Source organism: Oreochromis niloticus, linkage group LG23, assembly GCF_001858045.2.
Source record: "Oreochromis niloticus isolate F11D_XX linkage group LG23, O_niloticus_UMD_NMBU, whole genome shotgun sequence".
NCBI lineage: Eukaryota > Metazoa > Chordata > Actinopteri > Cichliformes > Cichlidae > Oreochromis > Oreochromis niloticus.
The window spans coordinates 23,751,341-23,771,665 of NC_031986.2; the positions used below are offsets into that span (position 1 = coordinate 23,751,341).

The following is a 20,325-nucleotide window of genomic DNA, read 5'->3' on the forward strand; positions in this document are numbered from 1 at the left end:
GTCCATCAGTAGTGTGTGGTTGTATTTATGCAGCTCAGATCAAATCTTTTTTTTAATTTCACCTCATTGAAACATGAAGTCTAATTTTCATGAGCAACCTGTTTTAAATATTAAAAAAACCTACAATATGTTAATACATACTCATTACAGTTCATATTACCAATTTACTGGAGTTTACAACTAAAAATAAAATAAAAGACAGTCGCAGTAACACATCATGAACAGGAACAGCCACCCAGTGATGCTTTCTCCATTATCCGTACAATTTGTTTAAAACCCTTGAGCTCAATTAAGCTGCACAGCTTCAAGTGCTGTTGTAACTTGTTCCAAGTATAACAAGCATTGTATGAAAATATCTTTTTCCCCCAAGTTCTGTACGTACTGAAGGAACAGTGAATTTATTAAAAGCTTGTGAGTGGAGGCTGTAGTGTCTCTGTTTAGGGAAGTTAGATACACCGGTAGTAAGCCAATTATTGATTTATAAATGAAAATATACCAATGAAACAGTCTGCGTGTGAACAGTGAAGGCCAGTTAACCAAAGAGTGTAAAGTACAGTGGTGGGTAAGAGTTTTACGCCCTGTGTTGAATCTCAGTGCTCCATGATAAACGGCTTCTAACATCATTAAAGAGGTGACATGAGCGTTCACATAAGTAATGTCACCATAATCAATGTGAGGTAAGAAGGTGGCAGCAACAGGTCATTTTTTAATATTAAATGAAAAACATGATTTATTTTTATAGAAGGACCCAAGTTTTGATGTTCTGATGTTTTTTAAAATAAGATTTTCAATATGTTACTTAAAAGATTTTCATCTATTAAAACACACAGGTATTTATAACAAGACACAAATTCAACTGGGGAACCTCGTGCAAACATAACAGTAGGGAGAATGGCAGGGATTTCTTTTTGCTTGAAAACAACACACCCTTCATTTTATCAGCATTAAGTACCAGTTTGAGATGGAACAAATGTGACTGAATAAATCATCACTAAATGTTTCCTTCTTATTGTTCCAGTGTTAATTGTCAGAGGTCAGATCTTCATGAAGAAGTCTGGTTCTTTGGGAATCTGTTCTGTGCAGCAGCAGAGAGAGAACAGCAGACAGGAGAGAAGACACTGGAGTTGTTATCATCAGTGTACGGCTATCAAAAATTCCCTGTTTATGATGAATACATGGCTCATGATTATCAGTTTAATTTCCTGCTGGACCTGTACTCCCATGTGAAGGACTTTGAGACTAAAACAGGCTTGAGTGTCCTTCCATCATTACAGTCAGTTTTCCAGTCAGCTCCTGCAGTCTGGTTCATAAACCTCTCAGAGAGAAAGACCTCCATCCTCCTGGAAGTGCTGAAACTCCAACCAGAGAAGAAACAAGTGGAGCTGACAGGCTGCTCACATGAAGAGAATGAAGCGAGGAGTTTCCTTCAGTGTCTGCCTTATATCTCACAGCTCAGGTAAATGAATTGAACCGTACACGATTAATTGCATATGAAGAGATGTGAGATAAGTTATAAGGTGTAGAAAATGTGTCATAGGAATGTGAATAAATCGGACCCCACACAGCGTTCTGACAGCTGTTTATGATTTCTTTTTTATTTGTAAAACACAAAAAAATGCTGAGCTTCGGCACCAGTATTCCAGCACAGTAATCTTTTCAGCTGTCCTCACACGTGCCTCTTCCCTCTGGCCTCCGATGTCACTATATAGAAGGGAAAGTCTTGTTAGATGGATCACCTTCCCCTGTTCCTCCAGCCTCCCTGGCACTGCCCCTTGAACTCACTTCACCACACCTCCCCTGCAGCTGAGCCACACCTCCACCACAAGGAAGATTTTTAATAAATTCTGAAATTATTGTAGAATTTTAATAATTTTTAAGGCGTTTCTTTATACTTGCACTCCCAGTCAAAAGTTTAGACACACCTTCTCATTATATGTTTTTTCTTTATTTTTACTGCTTTGTACATTTGACATACATACTGAAGACATCAAATATATGAGGGAAGATATGTGGAATCATGTAGCAAAGAAACAATTGATAAATAACTCTAAATATGTTTTAAAGTAGCCACCCTTTGACTGGTTGACAGGCTGCAAACCCTTGGCCTTCTCTTAATGAGCTTCATCTGAAATGGTTCCCTCTAAGCTGCGCGCGTGCGCAATTGCGCACTGCTGGTACGGTCTCTGCGCACAGAAAATCTGTGTTGCGCATAAAAAAAAAATCTAACCTGAATTGAAATTAAAATTAATACTTTAGCAATTCTGTTTTGCAGTGTTAGTCAGTAAGTGACTGGCTGCTCCCCTATGGGATTAGAACGATGCCACCTTATCCCATAGTCCAGCCAATGATGCGATTCACATTCGTATGTACGCAGCTAATCAACGTCATTGACAGGCTATGACAGCGTCCTTATGTGCCGACACCGATGTTTTAGCTAGCAAAGCGGCGTGGCTAATGTGGAGTGAAGCCACGTTAATGACAACGTGTACAACAGGGGTCGGCAACCCTAGGCACGCGTGCCACAACTTGGCACCCGAAGGGTTAACTGATGGCACGACCAATGCTGGACTGGCCATCGGGCATTTGCTCGGTGGCCCGGTGACTTTTTTTCCCCCTTTGTAACGGTATAAACAATGAAAGGTGGTGGTTTGGCCAGATGCTGGTCGGTGTGTAAAAATAACTCAGTTGTTTGGTGGTGGCTATGGCGGAGCTTCCTCAGATTCAGTAAAATTAGCAAGTGGTGGAGGCCAGCAGGTGGATGAGAGAAAGGGGAGGCAGGAGGAGGAGAGACCCGAGGCAGCCGCCGGTCGGAGCGTCAGGTGAACTGAACTTCAGGTAAGAAGTTATGACCTGCAGTCTATCTGGGTCAGATATAAACCAAGTTTAGGTGGAGTTTATTTTCGTTGTGCTGACTTTTTACAGTCAGTTACAATAACTCGTACTGCCTGCTAGCTAGCAATGACGGAGTTTCTATACAGCTGGGTGGGTGCTTTGATGTTACTGATACCACAGTGAACTGTATTTTATTCATAAGGTTAGTTAGTAGAGTTGCCTGTAAAAAGACGGAATCGTCCTCATTCAGAGAAAATATTACGCGTTTTGTATTGAGGTGAAAAGGAACACAGTTTGTCCCGGACTTCAACTACAATGAAAAAGACACAAAGCTGGATTTATTCTGTCGTTACGCTGCACAGCTGCCTCTTCTTCTCTCATTCTCCCCCCCTCCATCTCCTGTTGCTACTTCAATCATGAAACGATCAATGATCAGCTGATCGGCTTTTCTCTCGTGTTTGTTTATCGCCCACTTTGCGCCAGAAAGAGGAAACCAGCGGATGTCGCGCTAAACAACAGCAGCACGTTTAAGCTTGATCAGCTGCTGTTAGAATTTATTTAATATTACTTTCTAGTATCAGCTGATGTTTGCTGGAGCCACAGCTGTAAAAGCTGCTGGTCATGATGGTTTGTATATCTGGTGAGAGGGAAACATGAAGATGAAACCAGGAGATGTCCTTACTGAATCATCAGAGCTGAACAGGTGATGGAGAAACAGGTTTACCTTTTAGGTGACATGAATGAGTTGAAGGGAAGTTATGAACTGTTTCTGAGAGACAAATAACACCAGGATCCTTTTCTAGGTAGCTGACAGCTGGTAACTGTGCAGGGGCGGGTCTAGCAAAGTTTTGCCAGGGGGCCAGGTGGGGCATTAACAGGGAAAGGGGGGCACAAAGAAATACTTTCTTATTCTCATTTAAAATGTCTCGCTTTTATTAAATAATTATCTGAAGCTTACAACCAAAGTTTTTATCTGACATAAAATGTATAGAAATCATACATATAACATCGAAGTAGCTGGAATCCACAGCTGTGCGTGTTCATGGAGCTTACATTGTCACCTGCTGGACATCACTACCTGACAAGTTTAACTGTCTTCAGAACATTGCAGAGGCCTTATTGACAGTATTTGGCTCTACATATCTGTGTGAGCAGATTTTCTATCACATGAGTGTCCTCAGGTAGCCTCTGAATGCTGGACACTTGGAGACCTGTGTCTCTGAGTGGGAGACCAGAGATCATATTAACATGTGTATCTCTGTATTAACAAACATGCCATATTGGCCCAGTTTATTTTTCTTATCATTGTTGTGAGGAGACCATAAATAGCATTTTTATTTTCTGTATTTGCTTTTTATGGAGTTCTTGTTATGGATAAAAAGTGTCTTTTTTTTGTTTCAAAATATTTGCTGATAGCTGCTAACATCTGCGAACAAATATAATTCTATAAAGTGGTTCTATATAGTGTGTAACTGTTAATATAGAGCGTTATTAAATTTATTGCTAATGCAATATGGCACACTGACTTCTGAGGAAATTTTAAATGGCACTCGCCATCAGAAAGGTTGCCTACCCCTGGTGTACAACCATTGGAGATGTGAGCAGGACAGACAGAATAATTGATGGAAAAAGTGTGGACTTTATACCAGTTTTTAAATTGTGTTGATAGGCCACGTAAAACCAGAGTTATGATAAAAATATATGCAATGGGTAGATATTTTGAAGAATCTAAACTATAAAACATGTTTTGAGTTATTTCTCATGTTTTTGTTTACTACATAATTCCATATGTTTTCATTCATAGTTTTGCTGTCTTCAGAGAGAACCTACAATGTAAATAGTCAGGAAAATAAAGAAAAAACATTAAATGAGAGGGTATGTCCAAACTTTTGACTGGTAGTGTATAGACTGTCACTTTTTTTATATGGGGCAATTTTTCAGTTAAATTTAAGCTCTCAGCTGCTCTGATGGAAGATGGCTTTAAAATGGACTTTCATTAAATACAGGACCAGAGATGGGCAGTAACGCGTTACTGTAATCCGATTACTTTTTTTCAAGTAACGAGTAAAGGGACTACTATTGCAAAAAAAAAGGTAATTAGATTACCTTTACTTTCCCGTAACCACGCTGCGTTACTGCATTACTAAACAGTGATTTCGTTTGCGAGAGTCTCATGACAATGACGTAAGCAAGTGTGCTGTTCATGGCAACAGCTGTGTGCAGATCAAAAATGGATAATATAACGAGTGCGGGAGAGAGTATAACCATGCAGCGTTTAAAGCGTGGAAGTACTGACCTTACTTTGATTTTGATTCCGTAAAAAGTGACAAAAACATTAGCATCCGCTGTTCACTGCGTGGGAAGAAAACTTCTTTTTACAGCAAAAAAAACCCTGAACTGAGTACACTGCCACGGGAATGTGAAATTCACAGAGAAACTGCCGGATCCTTCCACTGACCGCTGCGACACACCTGCACCAGGGCACACCTCCGCCTAACCCACTCCTGCTTTATAGGTGAAAATAGAGCAACAGGAGCTAGTCTTTGATTTTATTTATTTTCTGCTGTGTTTTACTTGCATCTATTTGAAAGAGTGAGTGTAAACACAAAATACTATTTTATTTTATATGCTTGAGTTTTGCAGAAAATAGGTTTAAATGTTAAACAAATTTCTTCCAGTCAGAGAATGTTGCATATAATTTAATTTTTGCTTGATGCATAAAGTTAAAAGTTTAAAACTAATAAAACTAGTTTTTAAAAAAGACTTTTCCATTTGATTACATTTTGTATGATGGATTATGCGGAAGAAGTAGAATTGGGCTGAAAGATCTATCACTTTATCACCTATTCAGGTTGTAAATCAAGTTTTTAAAAAGTAACTAAGTAACTAATTACTTTTGAAAATAAGTAATCAGTAAAGTAACTGGATTACCTTTGGGGGAAGTAATCAGTAATTAGTTACTGATTACTGTTTTCAAGTAACTTGACCAACACTGTACAGGACACATATACAAGATGGAATCCATCAGTAGTGTGTGGTTGTATTTATGCAGCTCAGATCAAATCATCATTAAATGTAAATGTTTCCTTCTCATTTTTCCAGTGTTGGTTCTCAGAGGTCACATCTTCATGAAGCAGTCAGGTTCTTTGTGAATCTGTTCTGTGCAGCAGCAGAGAGAGAACAGCAGACAGGAGAGAAGATACTGGAGCTGTTATCATCACTGTGCACATATCAAACATTCCCTTTTATTGAGAGATACATCGATGATGATATTGTTCATGCTATAATTATTATTAATCATCATTCTAAAGAATATCAGTGTGACTTCCTGTTGGATCTGTACTCCCATGTGAAGGACCGTGAGACTAAAACAGGCTTGAGTGTCCTTCCATCATTACAGTCAATTTTCCAGTCAGCTTCTGCAGTCTGGTCCATAAACCTCTCAGAGAGAAAGACCTCCATCCTCCTGGAAGTGCTGAAACTCCAACCAGAGAAGAAACAAGTGAAGCTGACAGGCTGCTCACATGAAGAGAGTGAAGTGAGGAGTTTCCTTCAGTGTCTGCCTTATATCTCACAGCTCAGGTAAATGAATTTGACTTTACATGGTAAACTCTGCATAAGATGACATATGGTCTAAAATAAGTTGGAGAAATATTTTAAGCTCCATAAATTATATTATTATTGCACAAATTTTAATATTAGTTTGTAAAGCAAATATAACCCCCCAAAAGTAATCTTGAATAGATCTTTTGCCAAATCATGCTGAAAATTAGAAAAATTAGATTAAAATTAACAACGTAACTTCTTAAAGAAATGCTGTCTTTGCCATTACTCCATTGTTGCAAGAGAGGTGCTTCTAGGGCGTTTAAAATCCTGACAGTTTTAGTGTTAAAAAGCCCAACTGGATACAGATAAAGTGGTTTATATTAGTTTTAGAATGCTGATATTGGAGCTTGATTTTAATGATTAAATTAATTTCTGTTCGTCAGTAACACTTTAGCTTATGTCTGTTGGTTGCCAACTAATGAATAAATGGAAGTTGGTTTAAAAATAGACATACATTATATACTGGATTGACACGGACGAGATGGAGTGCATCATTAGTAGACCCAGACAGAGTTTTATTTAATTATTAAGCCTCACTCTGAGCCTTGTCCACCCTAATCGAAAAACTCAGAAAACAGTTTAATTTGTTGTTACCTGTTGTCCACTATGGCCCACACAGTTTCTCTATAAATTTATCACACTTTTTATTTTATTTAGTGCTCATCACAGATCAAATAATTGCTGTGGATGATTTTAAAATCCATTTAGATACAAAAATGACAGCTTCAAAAAGGCATTTAATCTATTATTAGACTCAATTAGCTTCTCTCAAACAGTAGAAGAACCCACCCAACACTTTAATCACAGTCTAGATCTTGTTCTGACATATGGCGTAGAAACTGAACACTTAACAGTATTTACCCAAAGCACTTTTTGGTTAGTGTGACACACGGACCAAAAGACTCTGTAGGTTGTTTTAGGATATAATTCCTCCACTGTTACCCTCTTCAATGCCTTGTGCCAACACAGTGCAGAGCAGCTACCTGAATGCTACTCCCACAGAGATCTATTATCTTGTTAATAGTCTGCAAACAGCTCTGGGTACTGTGGTTCCTCTGAAGAAGAAGGCCTCAAGTCAGACGTAATTGACTCCCTGGTATAACTCTCAAATTTGCATCTTAAAGCAGATAATTCATAAGCTGGAGAGGAAATGGCATCTCACTAATTTAGAAGATCATCACTTAGTCGGAAAAAATTGTTTACCGCTTTTCTTTCTTTTTTTAAAAGCCCCCTTGTAAGGCTAGACCATCTTACTATTCATCACTGATTGAAGAAAATATGAACAACTCCAGGTTTCTCTTCAGCACTGTAGCCAGGCTGACAAAAAGTCAGAGTACTGTTGACTCAACCATTCCTTTAACATTAACTAGTAATGACTTCATGAACATCTTCACAAATAAAATTTTAACCATTAGAGAAAAAATACTCATGTTCATCTCACAGATGTAAGATTATCTACAGCTACTTTCAGTACCATTGATTCTTTCTGAGTTAACTTCAGTAATAATTCTTCCAAATGACCCGAATTAACCCTATTCCTGCAAGACTGCTCAAAGAAGTCCTGTTGTTCATTAATGCTATATATGAGGTGGCTTGAGGCCACTGTATTGATAATGACTGTATTGTTGCGGCTAAGATAAAATCATCACTAAATATTATCTTCTTATTGTTCCAGTGTTAATCTTTGTTGGCCAAATGCAGAAGAAGCCAGGTACTTTGGGAATCTGTTCTGTGCAGCAGCAGAGAGAGAACAGCAGACAGGAGAGAAGATACTGGAGCTGTTATCATCAGCGTGCAGATATGGAATATTCCCGTTTAATGAGAGATACATGGATGATGAATATCAGAGTGACTTCCTGCTGGATCTATACTCCCATGTGAAGAACTCTGAGACTAAAACAGGCTTGAGTGTCCTTCCATCATTACAGTCAGTTTTTTCAGCTCCTGCAGTCTGGTCCATAAACCTCTCAGACAGAAAGACCTCCATCCTCCTGGAAGTGCTGAAACTCCAACCAGAGAAGAAACAAGTGAAGCTGACAGGCTGCTCACATGAAGAGAGTGAAGTGAGGAGTTTCCTTCAGTGTCTGCCTTATATCTCACAGCTCAGGTAAATTAATTTTAGAAAATTACAAAAACTATTATGAAATAATTTCTAAATCTTATAAACCCATATTTTATTCACAAAAGCACATAGAATACATATCAAATGTTGAATCTCAAAGAGTGTACTGTCTTGATGCATGCTCAATCATTCAGGTAAGGAAAACGCCAAAAGTTGATTCTGTTTATCTGGACGTAGCGCTTTCAGCGGGAGAAATGTTTCGTCACTCATCAAAGTGACTTCTTCAGTCTCAACTGACTGCTGATTTCCTCAATCTTATAAACAGTACCTTTGCACAATGGCTGAAACTTGCACCACTGACAAACAATGGGCTGTGAGGTCAGTTTCTTAAATAATAATATGCAAAATGTCATGCCGATCGATCTGCAACCACTGATCAATCACCATTTATCACTGGCCTTTAGGTGTAAATAGACTGCGAAGTCCTGGAGGATTGCTGTGATTTATAGATAGGGGAAACTAAACAACCTCTGGTGAAGCGGATGGCACAACACAGAAGAGCCACCTCGTCAGGCCAGGACTCTGCAGTCTATTTACACCTACAGGCCAGTGGACACTTTTGGACAGGGAGGAACGCTGGTTTGAGCGGAGAGTCAAGGAGGCCATTCACATGAAGAGGGAAACGCCATCTCTGAATTGAGAAGGGGGGCTAAGTGTAGCTGATGCTGAAATGTTTGTGTGGGTTGTCATGACAACGCCAGAAGCGCATCTGAGATCATTATATTGTTTTCTATTTGTTTTCCTTTATTTAGTATTCATGTTTGTGTACACTTACAGTGGAAAAAGATAATCTATGAGTCCAGTGATACATTTACATTTCTTCTTACAAATAATGTTTCTGTTAAAATGAGATTCAAGAGCTTTATTGTCAATATAGTAGTATACACAATATACAATGTACCGAAATGCTGTTTCACCCTAAGCCCCCCATGGTGCATTTATAAATATATAAAGTATATATCTCCAAGAGATATAAAACTAGGAATTACAAATAAATAACATGCTAAGTTTCGGTAAAAATTAAGTGAAGTAGTCACTTCCTCCGTGAGTCGCGGGAACTGGAAGTTGTGCGCGGGAGAGACAAGACAGAACGATAACACAGCGGACTTTTCGGGATCTACAACTTTTCTACTGCTGGTTTTACAAGGCGTACAGGGTAAAAACATTCCTCCATCCATCCTCATCCGCTTTATCCGAAGTCGGGTCGCGGGGGCAGCAGCCTAAGCAGAGAAGCCCAGACCTCCCTCTCCCCAGCCACCTCCTCCAGCTCATCCGGGGGAACACCAAGGCGTTCCCAGGCCAGCCGAGAGATATAATCTCTCCAGCGCGTCCTGGGTCTGCCCCGGGGCCTCCTCCCGGTGGGACATGCCCGGAACACCTCACCCAGGAGGCGCCCAGGGGGCATCCTTGTCAGATGCCCGAACCACCTCAACTGGCTCCTTTCGATGTGGAGGAGCAGCGGCTCTACTCTGAGCCCCTCCCGGATGGCCGAACTTCTCACCCTATCTCTAAGGGAGAGGCCAGCCACCCTTCGGAGGAAGCTCATTTCTGCCGCTTGTATCCGCGATCTCGTTCTTTCGGTCACTACCCACAGCTCGTGGCCATAGGTGAGGGTCGGGACGTAGATCGACCGGTAAATTGAGAGCTTCGCTTTTACACTCAGCTCCCTCTTCACCACGACGGACCGGTGCAGCGTCCGCATCACTGCAGCCGCAGCACCAATCCGTCTGTCGATCTCCGGCTCCCTTCTCCCATCACTCGCGAACAAGACCCCGAGATACTTAAACTCCTCCACTTGGGGCAGGAACTCATCCCCGACCCGGAGTGGGCATTCCACCCTTTTCCGGCTGAGAACCATGGCCTCAGATTTGGAGGTGCTGATCCTCATTCCCGCTGCTTCACACTCGGCTGCGAACTGTTCCAGTGCAAGCTGGAGGCCCCCACCCGATGAAGCCATCAGAACCACATCATCCGCAAAAAGCAGAGATGAGATTCTGAGGCCACCGAAGTGAAAGCCCTCTGCCACTTGGCTGCGCCTAGAAATCCTGTCCATAAAAATTATGAACAGAATCGGTGATAAAGGGCAGCCCTGGCGGAGCCCATCACCCACCGGAAACGAGTCCGACTTATTGCCGGCAATGCGAACCAAACTCTTACAACGGTTGTATAGGGATCGAATGGCCCGTAGCAGTGGGCCAGACACCCCATACTCCCGCAACACCTCCCACAGGACACCCCGAGGGACACGGTCGAATGCCTTCTCCAAGTCCACAAAACACATGTAGACTGGTTGGGCAAACTCCCATGCACCCTCAAGTATCCTCGAGAGGATAAAGAGCTGGTCCAGTGTTCCGCGACCAGGACGAAAACCGCATTGTTCCTCCTGTATCCGAGGTTCGACTAACGGACGAACTCTCCTTTCCAGCACCCTGGCATAGACTTTCCCAGGGAGGCTGAGGAGTGTGATCCCCCTGTAGTTGGAACACACCCTCCGGTCTCCCTTCTTAAAGATGGGGACCACCACCCCGGTCTGCCAGTCCAGGGGTACTGCCCCTGATCTCCACGCAACATTGTAGAGGCGTGTCAACCAGGACAGCCCTACAACGTCCAGAGCCTTCAGGAACTCGGGGCGGACCTCATCAACACCAGGGGCTCTGCCACCGAGGAGTTGTTTAACTGCCTCAGTGACCTCGACCCCAGAAATTGGCGGGTCATTCCCCTCATCCCCAGACTCTGCTTCCTCCTCGGAAGACGTGGGAGGTCCTCGAAGTATTCCTTCCACCGTCTGACAATTTTCTCAGTCGACGTCAGCAGCGCTCCGCCAGCACTATACACAGTGCAGGTAGAGCACCGCTTTCCCCTCCTGAGACGCCTGACGGTTTGCCAGAATCTCTTCGAGGCAGTCCGAAAGTCTTTTTCCATGGCCTCTCCGAACTCCTCCCACACCCGAGTTTTTGCTTCAGCCACTGCCCGAGCCGCATTCCGCTTGGCCTGTCGATACCTGTCAGCTGCCTCTGGAGTCCCACAGGCTAACCAAGCCCGATAGGACTCCTTCTTCAGCCTGGTGGCTCCCTTCACCCCTGGTGTCCACCATTTGGTTCGGGGATTACCACCACGGCAGGCACCAACCACCTTGCGGCCGCAGCTCAATGCAGCAGCTTCGGCAATGGAGACGCTGAACATGGTCCATTCGGACTCAATGTCCCCAGTCTCCCTCGGAATGTTGTTGAAGCTCTGCCGGAGGTGTGCGTTGAAGATCTCGCGGACTGGGGCCTCTGCTAGACGTTCCCAGCACACCCTCACTACGCGTTTAGGTGCACCGGGTCTGTCCAGCGTCCTCCCCCGCCACCTGATCCAACTCACCACCAGGTGGTGATCAGTTGACAGCTCAGCCCCTCTCTTTACCCGAGTGTCCAGAACATATGGTCGCAGGTCTGGTGATACGATTACAAAATCGATCATCGACCTGCGGCCTAGAGCATCCTGGTGCCACGTGCACTTATGGACACTCTTATGTTCGAACAAGGTGTTCGTTATGGCCAAACTGTGATTTGCACAGAAGTCCAATAACAAAACACCACTCGGGTTCAGATCAGGGAGGCCGTTCCTCCCAATCACGCCCCTCCAGGTCTCGCTGTCGTTACCCACGTGAGCATTGAAGTCTCCCAGTAGGACAACAGAGTCTCCAGGTGGGGCCGGTAAAAACATTATGCTGGTTAATTTGTTAAGCACTTGTGCACCTTTTTAAAGGAAATAAGTGTCTGAGATGGATGTCATATGTAATATTGATATTATTTTACTTGTTTCTAGTTTTCACGGTGCTCCATGATTGTGAGAGGAATAAAAGGGAATTGTGGACATCAATACGAAGCGTGGATTCTTTTGGCCAGAGTAGATATACTAAGGGTACATCTTTCACCATCTTATAATACTGTGATTGCAGCCATTCCCCAACTCTCTGTGAATAGTACTCATGGCCATTGAGCAATTGTCATTGATCAAGGATCAAGAAACTGACCTCACTGTCCATTGTTTGCCAGTGGTTCTAGTTTCAGTCATTATGCAAATGTACTGTTTATAAGGTTGTGGAAGCCTGCAGTCAGCTGAGACTGAAGAAGTCACTTGGATGAGTGACGAAACTTTTCTCCCGCTGAAAATGCTACCTCCAGATGAACAGAATCAACTTTTTGAAAGAGTGTATTATTTTAAGAAAATATTAGCTCATTTTAAATATGATGCCAAAAGTCTGTAAGTGTCTGGAAACAGAGGAGACTAGTTGATGAATCTTGCCCTGTTCTTGTTCTTGTCATAGGATTTTAGCTGCTTAACAGTCCTGGGTCGTCTTTGTTTTATTTTAACTTTCATCATTTACCAAATATTTTAAATTAATGACAAGTTCAGTACCCAGATTCATACTACTACTACAAAGTCATGCTGTTTTAATAGCTCCAGTATGAGATTCATCATTGTCTTGCTGAAATATGCAAGATCTTCCCTGATAAAGACATTGTCTGGATGGGCAGATATGTTGCTCTAGAACCTTTACATAACTTTCGGGGTTGATGGTGCCTTTCAGATGTGCAAGTTGACAATTACCATCAGATGTACAGGCTTTTGAAATGAGTCAGATGGCTGTCTCCTCGTTTGTCCAGAGTATGCAGCAGTTTAGAGAAGATGGTAGAGGACAGTCGAGAGTAAGAAATGTGGATTTGAATTTGGCCATGAAGCACATGGTGAACTGCTCACCTGGTGAGCAGAACTAGTGCCCTAGGTGTTGTTTTTAGTTAATTTTACACCACCTTCAAATGTAATTAATAGTCATTTAAAATAACTTTTTAATGTATTCATAGAAGCAACGTCATATATTTTATATTTATTTCACATAAAGCTAAATATTTCAAACCTCTTTCTGTTTTAACATGGTGATTATGGCTTATATAAATAATGACTTCAATATCTCAAATTATATGAATGTCATTTCAAGTTTGAGTAAATTAAAATTCAGACAGTTACCATGTAAATTACCATGTATCTCTCAGTTTCATTTACCACATGCAACCACAATCAGAAGATCATTGCTAAAACAGCTGACTGTTTATATGGTGCTTTAGCAGAGCATATTACTGGAAAGATGACTGGAAGAAAATCTCTGGAATGAATAGGTGTACCAATGCAGTAAAATCATACCTAAATAGAGGAGCACCCAATGGAACACTATCAGTCATGCATCGGCCTCCCCAGATCCCAGACCTCAACATTATTGAAGCAGTGTGGGATCATGTCGACAGAGAACTGAACAAAAGGCAGAAACATCCAAAGAAGAGCTTTGAATGTCCTCTAAGAAGCCTGGAGAACTATTCCTGAAGACTACTTAAAGAAATGATGAGAAAGCTGCCTAAGAGAGTTCAAAAAAAAAAAAAACACCAGCTGCTCTGGTGGAAGATCCATCCATTCATTGTCTTCTGCTTATTGTTATCAGGTTGAAACATATATAATAATTAATTATATATAGGACATATGTGGACAACATGGAGTCCATCCATAGTGTGTGGTTGTATGTATGAAAATCAAACCATATTCATATATTGTTTCCTTTTTGTTTCAGTATTGAATACGAGCCATCAGATGAAGCAGTCAGGTTCTTTGTGACTCTGTTCTGTGCAGCAGCAGAGAGAGAACAGCAGACAGGAGAGAAGATACTGGAGCTGTTATCATCAGTGTGCACATATCAAACATTCCCTTTTAATCAAAGTTACACGCATGTATATCAGTGTAATTTCCTGCTGGATCTGTACTCCAGTGTGAAGAACTATGAGGCTAAAATAGGCTTGAGTGTCCTTCCATCATTACAGTCAGTTTTTTTAGCTCCAGCAGTCTGGTCCATAAACCTCTCAGAGAGAAAGACCTCCATCCTCCTGGAAGTGCTGAAACTCCAACCAGAGAAGAAACAAGTGGAGCTGACAGGCTGCTCACAGAAAACAAGTAAAGTGAGGAGTTTCCTTCAGTGTCTGCCTTATATCTCACAGCTCAGGTAAATGAATTGTACTTTACATGATTGACTGCATGAGAAGAGATGTGTTCTCAAATATATTTGGAAATATTTTCTGCTTTAATTGTTCATTATTGTACAACTTAAAATTTAGCAGATTTGTTTTGATCATTAGTATTATATGCACACACTGTGAATGTATCCACATGGGTTCATATTTCAGTTAAATGTCATCTATTCATCCATTTTTTTCCTGCTTCTTCTGTGTCTGGGTTGTGGGCATAGTAGTCTAGGGAAACACACTCAAGAGTAATTCATGGTCCCACAAATCTGTTCATCTTTCCATGTTTCTGTTCAGACAGCGAGCAGAGGGAGTTTTAAGGTCACTGTGTAACACAACACAGACAGAGAACATGTTGGAATACTGATTTATTTCATAAATATCTGCTTCGTTTCGGAAATATGTGACAGTCATCTGGTTGTATGTCAATGAATAAATCTGAAAAATAAACACTTAGCTCAGTGGCAACAACGCAGCCTTGTTAATCACTCACCCCCCAAAAAAGGGAAGGGAAGGGAAGTACAATTTCTGTTTTAACTGTTATTAATGCAGTTATCTAATTCAAGATCGCAGTTGGGCGTGAGCCTGTCTCAACTGTCATAGGGCATGAGGCAGGATACACCCTGGGCATGTCATTAATCTATCAAACAGAGAGAGACAGACACTATGGCCAATTTAAGCTGGTTTTATGGTCCAGCAGAGGTAAAACATTCGCTGTCTGTCTGCAGTGAGCTCTGTTGTCAGATGGAGGCATTGTGGAAAATACATGGTACAAGTGGTCTGTGGGCAACTCTTGCTTGTACTGTTGGTCCAACAGAACCAGCTTGAAGGGAAAAAGAGTGTAAAAAATAATGAAGAGTGTCCACTGCTGCCACTGTTTTTAATAGTTCCCCTATTGCCAGTCAACTCCCCTGTTGCATCTTTTGTATTCTGGCCCACTTGTTAATCAGCATTCAGCCGATGATTACATCATCTGCATCCATAAACCCACAGTCAGGATCTTAGAAGATTGGAAGGAGTAGGTAAAACCCCTGTCCCCCTCAGTCCAACCAGAATCATGTATGTGGATTAACTGGTGAATCCAAGGTTGCTTAATCTAACATCCATATTTTTGGACTATGAGAGGAAGACAGAGTATACAGAGAGAATCTATCCAAACAAGGCAGACATGCAGACTCCCCACAGAAAGGCCTCAGGCTGGACTTCAACCTAAGACCTTCTTGATATGAGGCAACAGTGCTAACCACTGCAGCACTGTCCCACTCCCAGCTGTCATTTAAATAAAAAAAATTGAAAAGTTACTTTGGCAATTAGCAGCATTACAGTGAGCATCAAATTAAAATGTTAGACAGCAGAGAGTCTTCATCACTTTGTGTCTCCACCTGCAGATGTAGAATAAGTGTGATTTCCACGTGTGTGCGATCTGAGCAGCAGGTGAAGCTGCTGTTGTTCCACTCTGTATGTTTCTATGTTGTTGATATTTAGTGTTTTACTCTCTAAAGTCAGACAGCAAATAAAATGACAGTTACAGTTCAGTACGCAGTGATTTCACACACAGGATTAGTGTTTGTGTTGTGAGTCAGTAACAGTCTAAAAACAATGTTCAGCTGCTCTGATGGAAGATGGCTTTAAAATGGACTTTCATCATATACAGGACACACATGGACAAGATGGAGTCCATCAGTAGTGTGTGGTTGTATTTATGCAGCTCAGATCAAATCATCACTAAATCTTTCCTTCTCATTGTTCCAGTGCTGGGCCTCGCTGGTCAGATGAAGCAGTCTGGTTCTTTGTGAATCTGTTCTGTGCAGCAGCAGAGAGAGAACAGCAGACAGGAGAGAAGATACTGGAGCTGTTATCATCAGTGTGCACATATCAAACATTCCCTTTTAATGACAGAGACATTTCTGATGAATATCAGTGTGATTTCCTGCTGGATCTGTACTCTCATATGAAGGACTATGAATCTAAACCAGGCTTTAGTGTCCTTCCATCATTACAGTCAGTTTTCCAGTCAGCTCCTGCAGTCTGGTCCATAAAGCTCTCAGAGAGAAAGACCTCCATCCTCCTGGAAGTGCTGAAACTCCAACCAGAGAAGAAACAAGTGAAGCTGACAGGCTGCTCACATGAAGAGAGTGAAGTGAGGAGTTTCCTACAGTGTCTGCCTTATATCTCACAGCTCAGGTAAATAAGACAGATTTTAATGTTTTCATTTGCAGACTTTTTCCAGCATTTTCTCTGATTTCATCTTCACTGTGTTTCAGCTGTGATTCAGACTTCTTCCAGAGTGTGTGCACATCCATGTCTGTAAGATCCAGAGAGGAGGCCCAGCAGCTGGAGTCTCTGCTGCAGCTCCTGGGGTTCCAGCTGCTGTTAACAGGAGAGTTACACAGGAAAAGCTGCCGGTCTGTGGGGAGAGTTCTCAAACTGTGTGGCTCTAAAGTGGATCTCATCCTCACACCCAGCAAGATGTCTGCCAGAGGAGCCGCTCTCCTCTTTAGACACACAACACAACTACACAGTCTGAGGCAGGAAGTGAAATCATGACTCTCTCTTGTTCTTCTAACACCATTTATCTGTGTCCACTTTGAATCTTTAGTTCTTGGTGTTCATCATTTCTGCTCTTTTGTCTCTCTGATCTTCAGGCTTTCCATCGACATGTCCTTGCTCCTGTTTCAGTGGGTAAGAAGAGGCAGAGTGGTCTGTCCGCTGGCTGTTGAAGAGCTTTCTCTTGTGCCTAAGAAAGCCCGACCATCACACAGAGTAATGTTGAGGGCTGTCAGTAGTTTGGCTTCTCTGCTGAGATACTGGACAGTCGCACGGTTAGACCTGACTGAGACCTGCATCCCTGCTCAGGGTCTGATTACACTGCTGCTCCATGATGCTCCTCTAACAGTCAAGTAAATGTCTTTCCTGAACATCACAGGCCAAATATAATGTTATTAAAAAAACAAACAAACCACAAACACTAACTTTTTCATTTTTTTTAATGTTTAGACTGAGTGAAGAGAGTTTCCAGCTGCTGCAGGCCCTTCTCCATGCAATCCAGGACAAGGACTCTGGCACAGTGGTTAGCACTGTTGCCTCACAGCAAGAAGGTCCTGATTTCCATTCCACCATAAGGCCAGGGGGTTTCTGTGTGGAGTTTGAATGTTCTCGCCAGGTCCTCTGGCTTCCTCCTACAGCCCAAAGACATCCACTTAGTGGGGTTAGGTTAATTGGAAACACTAACTTGCCCATAGGTGTGAGTACGAATGATTGCCTGTCTCTGTGTTAGCCTGGCACCTGTCCAAGGTGTACCCTGCTTCTCACCCCAAGACAGCTGGAATAGGCTCCAGTGCCCCCTGCGACCCTGAAAAGGCAGAAGCGGATGGATGGATGTTACCAGACGCATCACATAGATGTGATTTTCTAAGCTAAATAAAAAAACAACCCAAAACATTAAATAAAAAACTTGTGTTTTCAGCTTGTGTCCAATGGAGGGCATGAAGCCTACTTTAATTGATGCTAACATAAATGAGCTGTGTTTATCTGGATATCAGCTGTTTATTCTTTGTAGCAGGTCAGTAAAGTTTCATCAGAGGGGGAGGCAAGCTAAAGCGTATTACTAAAGTTAATATGCTTTATTTATGATGATGATGAAGTTTTATTTGTCACTTGCTGTTGCCTGCAGTGAAATTGGACCCATTCCAACCATACATACATTTATGCTGTCTGTCTTTGCATTCTCTCCTTTGAGTCTTCTGTTAGCTTACCATATTAGCTACAGCGAGTTACGCTGTTCATAGCTGACTTTTGTCACATAGAATTAACTCTCAGACATTTGAGTCTATAGTTATAAATAAAAGATACATCAATCCATGATTAACAAAAATTGGGGAAGTCAGTGAGAAAGGACTCAAGTATGTAAAACATAAGTACAATGTAGAAAACATGGACTTTTATTTCAAAGTATATACTTTTATTGTTGTTTTTCTACTCTTATACACATTATACACACATTTTATTAACATGTTAGCTCTCAATGTATGTAAGAATGTTTTTTATCACCATATATTCATACTAATTTGTGACACTGACTCTTCCAAATGCTAAAATATCTTTAATAATAAATAGTTGTATATCTTTAACCTTGTTCTCCAGATCTGTCACATCTAACGGGTTTTAACCACTTTTCCTGTTTTCAGTTTAGGTGAAGCCGCTCTGTAACTTTCATTTATTAACAATTAAAATTTTAATTTTCAGTTACATTTGTCAAATTGTGTTGACAAATTAATGTTCTTGTGTATTACTGTGAGTATTTATTGGCTCATTTAAACAACAAACACTGCAGCCTGATATTTGAGAGTAAACACCTCCTCTAGTGGTTACTGCCCTTAACTACAATCTGTTTCCTTTTATTTTGAAATGCCTGATGAGAATAAACATCAAGCAGGCAGAGCTGAGTGATATAAACACCTCAGTGTGTATTCAGATGTTCTCTGTGTGAGATTAAAAAACAGACTAAACCAGAATCACTGCATGAAAACCACCATGTGTAACACAGTAACACTTATGACGTCCTCTGAAACAGGAAGAACTGTGCAAAGTTTGCATGAGGCCAAAGCCAGTTCAGCATGCATGTATCCATTAACCATAGTGTCCTCTCCTGTCTCTGTGTGGTGGCAGCATGTATGTTAGCATGCTACCTAAGTGTCAATATTTTTTTAAACTCTCCTTTACAACCAGCAAGGAGAGCGATGTGATCTGGATTCTGAGCCACAGGCAGCTTACAAACTCACCACTGGGTCCATTTTGCACTCAGCGTTTCTCTCGGCAGTCTTTTCAAACTTAACTTTGATGTCCATCCAAGGCCTGATTATTTTCAGTGTCCAAAGTCAACATTCTTTAGACATTTCTCTTTGAACTTTACTGCGCAGGCTGTGAAATTCCTGCCGCAGAAGCCACAGTTTGCTGAAAAGAACCAGACACCAAAACCTGAAGAGCTGGAAGAAGTTTATTTGCTGCTGGTGTTGTGTGACTCTATTATGATCAGATAGATAATAAGGTAAACTCTTGACATCTTTTGACAAATTAAGCAAAACAGCAAATGAATTCAGTAACATCAGTGATTATGTAGGATGTTAGTATTATATATCCTGTAGACAGTACCTGTTATTTGTTTATAAATGTATTTTTGTCCATAATTTGATAATTGTGTCTTTTGTCTTTATTTAAACACTGAACAAACGTTCTTTCAGACATAACAGTGAGTTTTATTATCAGTATGTTTGATATATGCCGCACTCTGGTGGTCACAGCGTAACGACAATGGGGCCTTTTATTTTGAAGTGTCTGACCGGATGTTATTTCCATACTTAATTTCTCCAGCATGAATCAGCTTATATGCAGTTCAAGGGTGTGTCCACCAGAGGGCAGGGAAAGTACAGGAAGGAGTGTTTGTGTGTTGTTGTTTTTTTAAAAAAACCTTTACTGTTTTTGGAGTTCCTACTTGTCTCCGCTAGAGGGCTGTTGTTCTGATAATGATCTAATTATCAGATCTGATGCAGTAACAATGAGTTTCTTTCTGTTTTTTAATAGCAGTATTTTTTTATGTTGTTAAATAGACTGTATACAACATCATTTATGATGAGGTTATATATAGAAGAAATAAATGTTCACACAAACCTGAATAAAGTAATGTGTCACATTCACACAGATCAAACATGTCTTAAA

The 20,325-nt window shown here is 41.4% G+C and overlaps 1 protein-coding gene across 1 annotated transcript in view; it reads left to right on the forward strand.

Annotated features, from left to right (window-relative positions):
- LOC106098971 (uncharacterized) overlaps positions 1–20,325 on the forward strand; it is a 242,365-nt gene that overhangs the window by 20,427 nt on the left and 201,613 nt on the right. The window contains exons 3-5 of the mRNA XM_019351513.2: positions 1,019–1,456; positions 5,935–6,414; positions 14,166–14,591. Coding sequence (XP_019207058.1) covers positions 1,176–1,456; positions 5,935–6,414; positions 14,166–14,591 — 1,187 coding nt within the window. The 5' untranslated portion in view covers positions 1,019–1,175. The remainder of the gene's footprint in view (positions 1–1,018; positions 1,457–5,934; positions 6,415–14,165; positions 14,592–20,325) is intronic.